Below are 14,728 nucleotides of genomic sequence, written 5' to 3' on the forward strand. Positions count from 1 at the left end.
CCCTGGGCCCGTAGGGTCACAGGGGAGCTCCCCAGGGCTCAGCCTCCAACTCCAGGGAGGAGATGGAGCGCCGGGCTCCAGGCCCTGGAACCACCCCTGGAAGCACTGACCTTAAAGTTCTGGGGAGTCCAGCCTTGCTACTTTTTCCCCTTATTTGTCTCAAAGGAAGCCCCTTGGTTGTAGCTGTTCCCCTCAGCAGCCCAGCCAGGAGGCTCAAGGCTGCAATTGAAGGGAGGAGGCCGGGAGTCCTGAGGCCTCAGCTGGGTCTTGAAGTCAGAGACAGGGAGATGCAGAGGTGTTCCCGGTAGGGGAGGACTTTGGAAGTGCAGAGGTGGAGCTGGACTGCGGGATTCGGGGTGAGAGGGAGAAAGCTGGGCCCGTGGGCCCAGGTGTGGGAGTAAACCCCAACCACGGACAGGTGTCAGTGATGCCTGTGAGGCAGGCAGAGAGGCACCGTGGCATCGGGACAAGGCACAGGCTTTGGAGTTGGTCAGACCTTAGTTTGTGTCTTAGCTCTGTCACTCACCCGCCGTGTGACAGTGGGCAGGCGACTTAGTTTCCCTCATCTTATAAAGTACAAGAGTATGCGGGGTTAAGAGGATTGAGAGCAGGTGTGGAAAGCCCATAAGAGCAGCTCAGTCAACAGACCGCTGTCAGCCTCCGGCAGCAGAGGGGCTCTGGGAGGGTGCAGCTCGGCTCCGACCCTGAACCCTGCTCTTCCCCACCCCCAGACTCATTGCCTCGGGAGTGGTGATGCGCCCCTACGTGGAGGCCAACATCTCCCACAAGTCCCACACAACCATCAAGTATTTTCTGAAGATGTGGAGCAGTGTCAGTGAGACCCTCATCTTCATCTTCCTCGGCGTCTCCACCGTGGCCGGCTCCCACCACTGGAACTGGACCTTTGTCATCAGCACCCTGCTCTTCTGCCTCATCGCCCGAGTGCTGGGTGAGGTCCCCGGGCCGGAGCCAGGGGAGGTGTGTGTGTGTGTGTGTGTGTGTGTGTGTGTGTGTGTGTGTTAGTGCATTCATGTGTTAGTGCATACGTGTGCATGTGTTATTGCGTTCGTGTGTGTTAGTGTGCATATGTCAGTGTGTGCGCGCGCGTGTATGTGTGTTAGTGTGTGTTAGTGCGTGCATGTGTATGTGTGTGTGCGTGTGTATGTGTTGGTGTGTGCATGTGCATGCGTGTGTTAGTGTGTGCGTGTGTGTGCATGTGTGTTAGTGTGTTAGTGTGTGTTAGTGCGTGCGTGTGTATGTGTGTGCGTGTGTGTGTTAGTGCGTGTATGTGTGTTAGTGCGTGCGTGCGTGCGTGTGTGTGCATGTGTAGGGGCCCGGGTTGGTGCCTGGCTGTTCCCAGCACAGCCGGACGGCAGGGCTTCCCCAGTCCTCCCCCAGTCCTCCTCTCTGCAGGACTGAGGCTGTGCCCGTCCCTCGGGGAACAAGTCTGATCTCTGGGGAGACAGTCAGGGTGTGTCGGAGTGGAGGGGCCTCAGGGACCCCGCGGTTCTGGGCCTGTTGGATCTGAGGAAGGAACTGAGGCACACACCACCGGGTCCGCGAGTGTCCCCGTGCCGTCCATGGCGCAGGTGACTTCAGCTCCTGCAAAGCTGCGCTGCCACTGGGGCTGCACACGGGCCGGGCCTTGGGCCTCGGGTGCTCACACTTTCCAGACGCACCTCCCTCGGCGGCTGCTGCTTCCTCGCCCTGCACCTCACTGACTCCGCTCCGCGGTTAGGCCCGTGGTCCTGAGCCTGGGGCGTCACGGTTCCCTGGTGCACTGTTTAGAACCCCTAGTCCACTGCTCCGTCCTCCACAGATTCTGAGGGTTGAGGTTGGACCCAGACTCTGCATTGTGTAATTTTTTATTATGGAAAATCTCAAACCAGAGAAAAGTAGACCCCATATTCCCATCATATTTATTTAATAGGTTTCACCCTGTTTCATCTCTTTCCCATCCTCCTCCCAACCTTTGGCCACTGGAGGCCTCTTTGATGTCTCTACAATACATCCAGGTTGGGGGGCCCTTTAAGAATCCACCCAGCTCTTGGATTGAAGGAGTCAGAGCACCCTGGGCTGAGGGGCCCAGGAAATGAGTGAACTGGGTGGGGCTTACCAGTGGAGGCTTCCTGCAGACAGGAAGCCAGGAGGGGCTGGAGACAGCTGACCCCTCTTCTTCCTCCCCCGGCAGGTGTGCTGGGCCTGACCTGGTTCATCAACAAGTTCCGCATCGTGAAGCTGACGCCCAAGGACCAGTTCATCATCGCCTACGGGGGCCTGCGAGGGGCCATCGCCTTCTCCCTGGGCTACCTGCTGGACAAGAAGCACTTCCCCATGTGCGACCTGTTCCTCACTGCCATCATCACCGTCATCTTCTTCACCGTGTTTGTGCAGGTGCTGGACAGGGTGGAGCAGCCCTGCCAGGGACCCGACTCTGCCAGTGGAAAGAGGAAGCATGTGACCCAAGAGGGGGCCACCGGTTCTAGTCCCAGCTCCACCAATAGCTTGCTTCACAACCTTGGGCAAGCCACTCCTCCTTTCTGGGCTTCAGGTTCCTCAGTTGTTAAGGGGGAATTGTGATGAGTCATTGTGACGTGACCAATCGGAGTATAAAGGAGTGAGCATGCTGCCTAACTTAGGAACCCAGTGGGAGAGAAGTAGGTACAGTTAGCAGGCCCACGCTGCTCATTATAGGGCTTTAGGGAAGTGACTTAATATCTTAGGGTCTCAGTTTCTGCATCTGTAAGATGGGAACACAGGGAATTGGAAAGGTTGCTGAGCCAGGCAGCAGGAGGTCTGGAGTCAGCCCAAGCTCTGCTGCTGTCTGCGTGACCCTGGGAAAGACCCTCCTCCCATTTCTGGCTCTCAGTTCCCCATCGTTGAAGTGAGGGGATTGGACTAGATCAGGGGTCCTCAAACTTTTTAAACAGGGGGCCAGTTCACTGTCCCTCAGACCGTTGGAGGGCTGGACTATAGTTTAAAAAAAAAAACCACTATGAACAAATTCCTGTGCACACTGCACATATCTTATTTTGAAGTGAAAAAACAAAACGGGAACAAATACAATATTTGTGTTTGCATGTGGCCCGCGGGCCGTAGTTTGAGGACCCCTGGACGAGGTGATCCTGAAGAATCCTTCCCGCTCGCTGGGCAGTGGTTTCTGTCATTTGAATGACCCAGGCTTAGCTGAGAGCCCTCCCCGGCCCTGCTTCTAGTCCCCACGCAAGCCCCGCCTGGGATGGTGTGAGCACCTTACCTGACCTGTGACCGTGGGCAAGTGAGAAAATACTGTCTGTGCCTCCGAGACCCTGCCATCCCCTCCGTCTTCCTGGGACTCGGATCCTGGCAAGCATCATCGCCTGCCCAGGAGGAGAAAATGTAGAGGAAGCCTTGGGGTGGCACTTACTTCCTGATTTAAGAGGAGACGGGGCTGCCTCTTTTGTCCTCTTGCCCTGCTTACATCTCAAAAATATTTTATCACCTTGCCTTTGCAGTTGTGTATGCTAATGGCTTATCAAGTCCATTTTCAATGAAGGCAGCATTGAGGTGGTTTGAATCCAGCTCTACTACTTCTGTGAGACCTTAGAAAGTTACTTAACCCCCGAACTTCAGTTTCCTCATCTGTGAAACGGGGAGAGTGAAAGAACCTCCCCCTTGTGGGCGCTGTAGGCGTTAAGGAGCTAATCCTAGTAAAACAACCGGCTCTGGCACAGGCAGTGCGCAGTTCACTTAGCTGCTGCTGCTGCCACTGCTTGGTGCCCCTCGGCCACAGTCCCGCCAGGGAGGCCGAGCCCAGGTGGTCCTCCCCATTAGCCTTCTTGGGGTTGAAGAACACGCCTGTGGTGGAGCCCACACTTCACCCCAGGCCCTCGACCCCTGGCCTGGGCTAGGTGACCCGTGTGAGCCATGTGGCTGGGTGGGCTCTCAGACCTCTGGCTGTCTTCAGGAAGAGCCGGGCTTGGGGACCTGCCTTTATAGGAATGATCACATGGAGGTTGAGATCTTGGGGGCCTTGGAGCAGAGGGCATGCCGGCCTCCGGGGACCCCGGGGAGATGGGAGGCTGCATGGAGGCCTGACACCCACCTGCCCCTAGGGTATGACCATTCGGCCCCTGGTAGACCTTTTGGCTGTGAAGAAAAAGCAGGAAACGAAGCGCTCCATCAACGAGGAGATCCACACGCAGGTACTGGAAGCTGGGCCCTCGGTTGCAGGAGAAAGTTTGGGGAGTAGCTAGTCCTTGAGTCCATGCCTTGGCCCTTATCCCAGGACCAGGTGGTCCTTGAGCCTCTTGAGGTCACAGGTCAAAGGGAGGTGTAGTATGAGCAGCTGGGAGCCTGAGGAGGGAGCCTCAGGCCCAGGTGGGTTCAGAGAAGGGAGTTCAGCCATGCCTCGGCGGCAGAGGGTTTGAGGTGCCACTGGGGTTCAGGATGAGTGCGGTATGGGCACCACCTCCTGGCTGCTTCTGGAACTACAGGGCTAACCTGAGCAGAGAAGCACTGGTTTTGAAGGTGGGGGGGCCTCCTCAGAAGTCTTGGTAGGGAAAGAGCCCAGTAGTGAGGCTTGACCTGGCCCTGGGCCCGTTTCAGTTCCTGGACCACCTTCTGACAGGCATCGAGGACATCTGTGGCCACTACGGCCACCACCACTGGAAGGACAAGTAGGTGGCAGGCCTGGTGGGTACGTGGGTGGGGAGGGGCAGGTAAGGGTCTCCCAGGGCCTGGGTGTCACCCCACCCCGAGGAGCTGGCTCCATCCACCTTTTCCCTTCTCCCCCCAGGCTCAACCGGTTTAACAAGAAGTATGTGAAGAAGTGCCTGATAGCCGGCGAGCGCTCCAAGGAGCCCCAGCTCATCGCTTTCTACCACAAGATGGAGATGAAGCAGGCTATTGAGCTGGTGGAAAGTGGTGGCATAGGCAAGATCCCCTCTGCTGTCTCCACCGTCTCCATGCAGTGAGTGCTAGTGGCCAACCTGGCAGGTTCTGCACCCGCACTAACCCCCTCAACACCAACCTGGAGCAGGCCACGCTGGGGCCGGGGGCGGTGAGCAAGGCCCCTCTGTCATCCTGCCCGGGCTGGTGAGAGCTGCAGGGTCACACTGAGGACCTGGGGCTCTGCCCACCCACCCAGGCCTTCCCCTGAGTGGCTTTCTTCCGGCCCAGCCCCGAAGGCTCCAGGGTCACAGGCATTTTCTTGGGGACCTAACCTGTGTCGTGTTGTCCCAGGAACATCCACCCCAAGAACCTGCCTGCTGAGCGCATCCTGCCAGCACTCTCCAAGGACAAGGAGGAGGAGATTCGAAAAATCCTGAGGAACAACTTGCAGAAGACCAGGCAGCGGGTGAGGGGCTGCTCCCGCCACCCCCTTCCGGACAGGAGCCCCTCTGCCCCCGGCGGCTCCAGCCCTGCCCCGCACCTGTCCGGGCGCCCCGCCTGACAGCTGTTCCTTCCGCAGCTGCGGTCTTACAACAGACACACGCTGGTGGCAGACCCCTACGAGGAGGCCTGGAACCAGATGCTGCTCCGGAGACAGAAGGCCCGGCAGCTGGAGCAGAGGGTGCGTCCAGGACGAGTGGCTCCTTCCTCTCCCCGGCCCTTCCTCCTGCATCCTCGTCCCTAAGCCCGTGTGCACACAGAGCGCTCTGATCTGGGGTCTTGTTTCTCTGCCTTCCCCACCTGTTTCGAAAGCTGAAAGCTGAGCGCAGGGCGGGTTCCAGAAAGCCTTCCCCCCGCTAGGGGCAGTGAAGAGACAGGCCCCTCATCACATCCTCCGGCACCTGTGCTTTGACTCCTCTTTTTCTTGTGAGAAAACTAAGGCCCAGGGAAAAGACAGGTGCCCAGAATCACAAAGCAAGGCACACCTCATTCATTCATTCATTCATTCATTCAGGAAACATTTGTTGAGTGGCCTTTAAGGGCTAAGCCTCTGTGAATCCGAGTGAGTCAGCCCAGTCCCTCCCTTACGAAACTTCTCACCAGAGGCCCATGTAGGACAGGAAGTGCAAGGGGCCTCGAGGGAGGGCGTGGGGTAAGCTTAGGAATCAGAGCCACGATGGGGGGAGTGTGGGCCAAGGAAGGTCCAGGCAGAAGGAAGAACATGTGCATAAGTTCCCAATCACAGAATGTGGCCCATTCTAGAAACAGAGGGTTCAGCCCTCGCTGGTTTGGCTCAGTGGATAGAGTGTTGGCCTGTGGACTGAAGGGTCCCAGGTTCGATTCCAGTCAGGGGCACATGCCCAGGTTTCGGGCTCGATCCCTAGTAGGGGGTATGCAGGAGGTAGCCAATCAGTGGTTCTCTCTCATCATCGATGTTTCTAGCTCTCCCCTTCCTTCCTCTCTGAAATCAATAAAAATGTAAAAAAATTTTAAAAAATAATATTTTAAAAAGGAAACAGAGGATTCAGCTTTCAAGGAAGATTGTTAATGGAGTACAGTTTGGGCTTTATTCTACAAGCATGGAGAGCCATGAAGGGTTCTGTGTAAGGGAGTGACATGGGGAGGGGTGGAGGCAACCCAGATTAGGGTGGTGGCAGGGGGAGATGGAAAGGAGTGGGTAGATTCAAGAGACATTTATTTTTTAATATGTTTTTATTGACTTTTAGAGAGAGAGGAGGGGAGAGGGGAAGAGGGACAGAAACATCAATGAGAGAGAAACATCGATTGGCTGCCTCCTGCATGCCCCCTACTGGGGATCGAGTTGCAGCCCGGGCATGTGCCCTGATGGGGAATCAAACCAGGGATCTCTTGGTTCATAGGTCAAGGTTCAACCACTGAGCAACACCAGCCGGGGTCAAGGGGCATTTAGGAGGGGGAACTAGTAAGACTTGGTCATCAGTTTGAGGTGGGCTGAAGGAAGAGGAAGAGGAGTCAGGGGTCACGTCTAGCCTTCTGATTGGGGTAGGTGGGAGTGGTGGCTGTGACAGGGGAAGCCAAGAAAGGAATAAGGTTATGAGGGGAGGTAAGAAACCGAGTTCATTCCAACATGTGGCATTGCGATGCCTGGGGGCCATCCAGGACCCGGGTGTCCGCTCCTGAGTTGACTTTATGGATCTGTACCTCGCGGGTAGGTGTGGCTGGAGCTAGACCGGGACAGTGGCACCATGGGAAAGGCAGGGCAGCGCAGGAGGTTCAGGGCCACCCAGGAGATTGCATAGCTTGAGGGGAGCCTGGGCCAAGCCCCCAGGAACCCCTGAAGTGCCAGCGTGGCACAGCCTAATGAGGAATTGCCAGGGGGGAGCGGGTGCCCAAGCACGCCTGTGGCCATTAGCCTCCAGGGCCGTTAGAGAGGTTGCCTGAGCTCACACCTGTCTGCTCTTTCTGTCAGATCAACAACTACCTGACGGTGCCGGCCCACAAACTGGACTCGCCTACCATGTCTCGGGCCCGCATCGGCTCAGGTAAGGCAGGGCCCAGGGTGCCTGGCAAGGGGCCTGGCGGCTGGGCACTCAGGGCCTTCCAGAGCCAGCAAGGAGGACAGGCTTCTCCTTCACTGACCTCCTCCCAAGTCTTGAGCTCCTCCTACATCCAGTGGAGGCGGGGGATGGCCCTCCCTCCCCCTCCCCCAGGGACAGAGGTGCTCCACGTGGGCTGACGGTGAGGTCTGTGCGGGGAGCTGGGTGCCTGGCAGGGGAGCAGGAGGGGTCTGCACCATTGGGACCTCCACCAGGTGGAGGAAGCGAGGGCGGACCTTCTCTTAGGCCTGGGCCCCCGGGGTGTCAGTGACTCAGGAAGGAGCCCTAATTCTTGGTCTGACGGGGAACATGCATGGGAGCCCCGGTGTGAGGAGAGGAACACGGCCCTGCCTTTGCGGTCCCAGACGGGATGATCGACTATCTGATGAGGGTTCATAACGGCCCACGAGGAGTAATCCCGAGACACCAGGATTGCTGCCCTCGCAGGGGCTCTGTGGGAGCGGCTGGCACGGGAGAGCTTGGGCGCATGCTGGGCAGGGCTCAGGGGCAGAAGCCAACTGTGCCTTGTTCTTGGTCCCCAGACCCGCTGGCCTATGAGCCGAAGGCTGACTTGCCAGTCATCACCATCGACCCCGCCTCCCCGCAGTCGCCCGAGTCTGTGGACCTGGTGAATGAGGAGCTAAAGGGCAAGGTCCTCGGGCTGAACCGGGACCCCAGGGTGGCCGATGAGGAGGATGATGACGGGGGCATCATGATACGGACCAAGGAGCCCCCTTCCCCCGGCACTGACGACGTCTTCACCTCTGGGCCCAGTGACAGCCCCAGCTCCCAGAGGATACAGCGCTGCCTCAGCGACCCAGGCCCCCACCCTGAGCCTGGGGAGGGAGAGCCTTTCATCCCCAAGGGGCAGTAGCGCTGGGGCCAGTGGGCCATGCCTGTCCCACCAAAGACTCTCCCACCAGAGCAGGGGCTGCTGGGAGCTGGGGGGCCTCCCCTCCTCCTTCCTGACCTGCATGGCAGCTGGGCCCAGCACGGCTTCCCCCTGCCTCCTGGGAAGCACCCCCCGCCACCACCACCAGAACTGCCTTCCCCATCCATTGGGCAGAACTGCTGGGCTGTGAGCAGACCTGCCCCTTCCTGTCCGCTCTCTCCCATCCCCAGAGGAGGGCCTCGAGTTTCCCGGACCTCGGTGCCCCCCCCTCCTCCGTCACCTCCTCATGCAAACCAGTCTTGGTTTCTCACCAAAGAGCCTCTGGCTCAGCCTGGGTCCCGCCTGGGAAGGGAAGGACCCAGGCCTCCCTTGGCCTAGGCCAGGCCCTTCATTAACGGAGGAAAGATGAGGGGAGCAGATAGCTGACCCACCCCCCTGCCAGCTTTGTCATCCTGGCCAGCGACCCTGACACGCCCCTTCTCAGAGCTGCACCCTGAGCTCCTCTGTGTGGAGCTGGGGCGCCTCGGACCGTGAGTAACCGCTTCCCAGATTGCTCCGCGGGGACCAGTGAGCGCTCGGTGGCTGGTGTCAGGAGAGGCCATCACGGGCTCCAGGCAGTGCTGCCTTTTTACCTGTTTCGTTTGTCCCACTTCCATGTATGATCTGTTTGCACAGAGGCCATTCCTGTTTGTAAAACATTTTCAAAGCCCCTGGCCATGCCTGTCCCACCACAGACTCTCCCACCAGAGCAGGGGCTGCTGGGAGCTGGGGGGCCTCCCCTGACCTGCATGGCCCTCCTCCAGAGAATCCCCCTCATTTGGGCCTGTCTGCCCAACACTCCCCAAGTTGGTCCTCTACCTCCTGGACCCGTAACTGTGGCCCCAAGACCCTGATTTCAGAAGTGAACCCCCATACCCAATCATGGTCCTCTCCCATTCACAGATGCTGGGCCGTCTGGTCCTTTGCTCTTGGGCCTGCCCCTCAGTCCTGCTGGCCTGTTCTTTCTCTCATCCCTCCCATCGGCCCCAGGAACCTCTCCCTCTTAGGTTCCCCGCACCCAGCTGGCTGTGGAGCCCAGACCTCAGGGGAACAGACCTCCCCTGAGCATCGCCCACCCAGCTGGGGCTGGTGGGGGGCAGAGTCCTAGGCTCCCAGGGGCCTTTGCCCACAGGCACACACTCCCATCCCCACTGCTACCATGGCCAGGCCCAGGGGGAGTGGTGTCTGTCCTCCCCGGGTCACTCCCCCAGGATCGTGCAATAGTCAGAGTCCCTCTTCCCAGTGGACTGGGCAGCGGGTGCTCATCTGTCCCCTCTCCATGCAAGTGCTGTTTTGGGCAGGAGTCACCATGTAAGGGTGACGTGACAGCCATGTTCAAAGCCACCACAGCTGCTGCTGCTCTGCCGCCTGTACAGAAGAAACCAAAATTTTTTCATATTCTAATAAATCCATACGAGTTTTTAATAGAGTCGAGGGCTGTTTCCTGGGAACGGGCTTTGGGGCGGAGGGTGGCCTGGGGACCTGAAAGGCTTAGCTCAGTGGCTGGCACAGAGAAACACTCAGTCCCCGTCAGCTGCTGCTGTGGTTGTGACTGCGTGCCAGGCTTCAGGGACACAGCGTGGGCAGAGCAGAGCGCTCCCGGCCCCGGCCTCAGGGAGAGCAGATTCATGAAACATTCATGTAAACCAGGGAAGCCCAGTGTGTTTGTGAATGAAAGGCGGGGGTGGTGAGGAGGACTCTCCCAAGTGATATCCTAAGAACGAGCTGAGGTTAACAGGTGAAGGCTGCTTTAGAGTGTTGCCCAGTGTTCTGACTGGGAGCTGCACAGCCAGCACCCTAGGATCTAACAAGAAGACCAGTGTGGCTGCGTCAGGGTGTTGGAACCTGGGCTGCCCAGGAAGCGTCCCCTTTGCCCAGCCTGGGGCCTCTGTACAGAGCTGATCTGACCCATGAAATCGGAAGTATTCAGTGCCAAGGACTGTAGGGGGGGACCATGCCATTTCTCTATCAGTTGGTGCCCCACCAAGAAACGGATGGTATGCTCAAAGGATACTGAAGAGCCTTCAACTAAGGGATCCTTTACAGGGGTGTGGGCAGGGGCAGGGGACCCACCAGGGGGGTGCCCAGGGAGCTCACACTACTGGAAGCCATTACCACCTCTGTACCTGAAGGGTGAAGGAGAGAGCTGTGACCATGGGAGGGGGCTGCCCTGCTGGAGCCGCAGCCCTGGGGAGCAGAATGCAGCCCCTGCCAGGCATGGGCCCACCGGACAAGTGTTCTGCCTTGGATCCTGCTGGGGCCTCTCCTTGGCCAGACCCAGCTGGAAGCCAGAATGAAAGGCCTCTGAGTGGTTTCACTGAATTCAATCCACACGGGTCAGCCTTCCAGGAAGTGGAGCAAGGGGAGAATGGGCTTGGAGGGGAGCAGGGTATCCGAGCAGAGCGATTTCTTGTGTCCCCACCATCCACTCTGCCCTTCAGATGCAAAGCTCATGTCCCAGAGGCTACAGAATTTCAGTTTGGGGCGATGGAAAAGTTTTGGAAATCGATTATGGTGATGCTTGCACAACTTTGTGAAGGTACTAAATGCCACTGATTGTTCACTTTAAAATGGTTCTCTTTATGTTATACTAGAGGCCTGGTGCACGAGATTCATGCACAGTGTGTGTGTGTGTGTGCGGGGGGGCGGGGTGTCCCTCAGCCTGGCCTGTGCCCTCTCGCAGTCTGGGAGCCCTTGGGGGATGTCCAACTGACGGCTTAGGCCTGCTCCCCATGGGCCTAAGCCGTCAGTTGGACATCCTTAGTGCTGCCACCACTGCCACTGTGCTTGCCAGCTGTGAGCTGTGAGCCCAGCTTCTGGCTCAATGGTGCTCCCCCTGTAGGAGCGCACTGACCACCAGGGAGCAGCTCCTGTGTTGAGCATCTGCCCCCTGGTGGTCGGCGCGGGTCATAGCAACTGGTCATTCTGCTGTTCGGTCAATTTGCATATTACCCTTTTATTATATAGGATGAGTTTCACCTCCGTTTTTTTAAATGGAAGGGAAAGAAAGTTTATTTCCAACAGGACCTGTTGTCACATTGACCATATCCTTATCCTTCAGTCATTCTCACCTTGAGCCAAATTTAAAACTTTAGTCATCACTAGGGCTCTTTCAATAAGACAGGAGGAGGAAATAACAAAAACCTGCTATAGCGCCCCTGCTGTATCTGGTCACAGGTCTAAGTGAGCAATTATGCATCGTCCTTCCACCCCCTCCATGTTCCTCTTACCAGTGGCCAGCACTTATTAGGTTCTTTACCTGGTGGAGTGTCCTAAACCTTTATTCCTAGGCAATTCGGGCTCTTATTGATCTAAGGTTTGTCTGGTTGTGAAGCTTCCTGATAACTGTCATATTTGTACTGGGAGATCTGAGAGGCACCCAGTAAATCCTGGATGCAGACATAGCCTTCCTGCCCACCCCCCATTTTTCCTTCTGGTCATCCAGATTACCCAGCCTTTCTGGTAATACCCCTCTCTGCCTTTTGATTCAGTAACATACAAAGCTCAAAATGACCAGTGGGGCCCTGACCAGCGTTTTTCAGTGGTTAGAGTGTCAGCACCAAAGAGTCACAGGTTCGATTCTCAAAGGCACATACTTGGATTGTGGGTTCGATCCCCAACCCTGGTCAGGGTGGGTGTAGGAGGCAACCAATTGATGTGTCCCTCATATCAATATTTCTCTCTCTCTCTCCCCCACCTCCCTCCTTCCCTTCCACTCTCTCAAAAAATCAATGGAAAAAATATCCTTTTATGAGGATTAACAACAATAACAACAAAAGACCAGTGGGAAGACCTTCCAGTTTAAGAAACCATATCTGTGTTCCCTGGGGGAAGTAAGCATTCCTCCTTTGGGCACCAAGGACTTCAGACCCACTGAACACAAAGTTGAGGGGATGGAAAACAAAAATTTCTCCAGTAGGTTACTTGGAAAAATAGTGAGAAGAGCCTCCCCCATCTCTACCCCAGGGTCTCTGGGCCTCTGTGTTCTGGATGTGAGAGAGGTGGAGCCATATATTGGCCATTGGTTTAAAGCAGGGGTGGGAACGCCCGGCCCATGAAATCATTCATTCTGGCCCTACCAGGGCATTAAGGGTGAGTTAATCAAATGTTTGACCAACTATAGCGGCTAATGTTTAAGTTGATCATTTCGTATGGCCCTCGAATGATGTTATAAATATCCACATGGCCCTGGGCAGAAGTAAGGTTCCCCACCCCAGATTTAAAGCGTGTACTGCATCCTGGCCGTCAATAACCTAGCCTTGCAGGTGGTGTCTCCAAGCTGGTACTGACCGTCCAGTCAACAGCTCTGAGTGGCAGGCCACACTGTAAGTCCAGTGTGTTCCAGGGGGGAGGCCGTATGCCCTTCACCCTATCATGAAGATAGGCATGTGCGGGTAGCATCGTGATGAATCAGGTATTCTGGAAAGTCCAGAAGTGATGGTGCAGAAGCATTGCAGGCAGGAAGTCCATATCTGGAATACATATTTATTAGCCTGAGGTAACAAAAACTGTTCCTTTTATGAAACAAGGGGGCAATGAGGTCAGCCTGCCAATAGGTAGCTAGCGGGTCACTCTAGAGCAGTGGCTCTCAAAGTTTGGGCCCCACGCGTTGTTTATACTCTTAAAAATTACAAAGGGTTTCCCATGTGGGTCATATGTATTTTACTGGATTAGAGGTTAAAGCTTTAACTTGACTTGGGGTGGTGAACACAATGCAATATACAGATGATGTATTATAGAATTGTACACCTGAAACCTACATAATTTATTAACCAGTGTTGCTCCAATAAATTCAATTTTAAAAAAGAAATTAAAGCTTTAAAATATTATTTTATTTAAAACTAATAAACCCATTTCAGATTAATACAAATATAACCTTTTAAATGAAAAACAACTTCAAAACAAAAATTGTGAGAAGTGGCATTATGTGACATTTTTGCAGATCTCTCTAGAATCTGGCTTAATAGAAGACAGATAGATTCTCAAATCTGCTTTGGCATTCAGTCTGTTGTACACATCTCACATAGCCTCTGGAAAATTCCACTGTCCACTTGAAAGAATGACAGTGAAAATGACAAAGAATGTCTTGGTGTAAGGATGAAAGTAGATTTGGCCTCACAAAACCCATGAAAGAATCTTGGGGACCCCCCAAGGGTTCGTGGTCCCCACTTTGAGAACCATTGTCCCAGGGAGTGGTACCATATTGGAAACAGCTTGGTCTTTGCTGCCAGCAGCTTGAGCACTCAGCACTTCCAGTTGCCAGATCAGATTTGGTAAGGGAAATGTGTTGAGCCCTTGTATATCAGTTTTCTATGGCTACTGTAATAAATCACCACAAACATAGTGGCTTAAACCAACACAGATCTATCTTACAGTTCTGGACATCAGAAGCCTGAAATGCATCTCACAGGGCTAAAATGAAGGTGTTGGCCAGGCTGTGTTCCTTTCTGGAGTCTCTAGAGGAGAATCTGTTTTCTTTGCCTTTTCCAGATTCTAGAGCAGGGGTGGGCAAACTTTTTGACTCGAGGGCCACAATGGGTTCTTAAACTGGACCGGAGGGCCGGAACAAAAGCATGGATGGAGTGTTTGTGTGAACTAATATAAATTCAAAGTAAACATCATTACATAAAAGGGTACGGTCCTTTTTTTTTTTTAGTTTTATTCATTTCAAAAGGGCCGGATCCGGCCCGCGGGCCGTAGTTTGCCCACGGCTGTTCTAGAGGCTGCCTGTATTCCTTGGCTTTTGCCCTCTTTCCATCTTCAAAACCAGTCATGGCCAGTCAAGTCTTTCTCACATCACATACACCACTCTGACACTGGCTCGGCCTCTGACTTCCACATTTAAAGACCCTTGTGATTACATCAGGCCCACCCAGATGACCTAAGTTACAGATCTACTTTGATTCATGAGCAGTGGCTGGCAAGTTGACTGGCTGGTCAGAGACTTGGAAACACCAAGATTACCCAGCCAGTGTGGCTCATGGTTGAGTGTCATCTTTTCTTTCATGCAAAATGGACAATTGATATAACTAGAAGAGGCTACCTCTTCATCGCTGTCTTTTAGAGACACCCTGACTGTAGCTTTAATGCAGTAGTTGTCCATATGTGGCAGGTGCTAACATACGGACTCGCTTAGAAATCATGTCTGTCCCGCCGAAACCGGTTTGGCTCAGTGGATAGAGCGTCGGCTTGCGGACTGAAAGGTCCCAGGTTCGATTCCGGTCAAGGGCATGTACCTGGGTTGCAGGCACATCCCCAGTGGGAGATGTGCAGGAGGCAGCTGATCGATGTTTCTCTCTCATCGATGTTTCTGACTCTCTATCTCTCTCCCTTCCTCTCTGTAAAAAAT

At 55.1% G+C, this 14,728-nt stretch overlaps 1 protein-coding gene across 1 annotated transcript in view; it reads left to right on the forward strand.

The window, feature by feature from the left end:
- The window catches only part of SLC9A1 (solute carrier family 9 member A1), a 51,116-nt gene extending 41,308 nt beyond the window's left edge, over positions 1-9,808 (forward strand). The window contains exons 4-12 of the mRNA XM_059690650.1: positions 732-949; positions 2,192-2,394; positions 4,095-4,184; positions 4,588-4,658; positions 4,778-4,951; positions 5,224-5,338; positions 5,453-5,554; positions 7,322-7,394; positions 7,991-9,808. Of these exons, the coding sequence (XP_059546633.1) occupies positions 732-949; positions 2,192-2,394; positions 4,095-4,184; positions 4,588-4,658; positions 4,778-4,951; positions 5,224-5,338; positions 5,453-5,554; positions 7,322-7,394; positions 7,991-8,322 (1,378 nt within the window). The 3' untranslated portion in view covers positions 8,323-9,808. The remainder of the gene's footprint in view (positions 1-731; positions 950-2,191; positions 2,395-4,094; positions 4,185-4,587; positions 4,659-4,777; positions 4,952-5,223; positions 5,339-5,452; positions 5,555-7,321; positions 7,395-7,990) is intronic.
- Positions 9,809-14,728: the final 4,920 nt, after the last annotated feature.

Source organism: Myotis daubentonii, chromosome 3 (assembly GCF_963259705.1).
Source record: "Myotis daubentonii chromosome 3, mMyoDau2.1, whole genome shotgun sequence".
Classification (NCBI taxonomy): Eukaryota; Metazoa; Chordata; class Mammalia; order Chiroptera; family Vespertilionidae; genus Myotis; species Myotis daubentonii.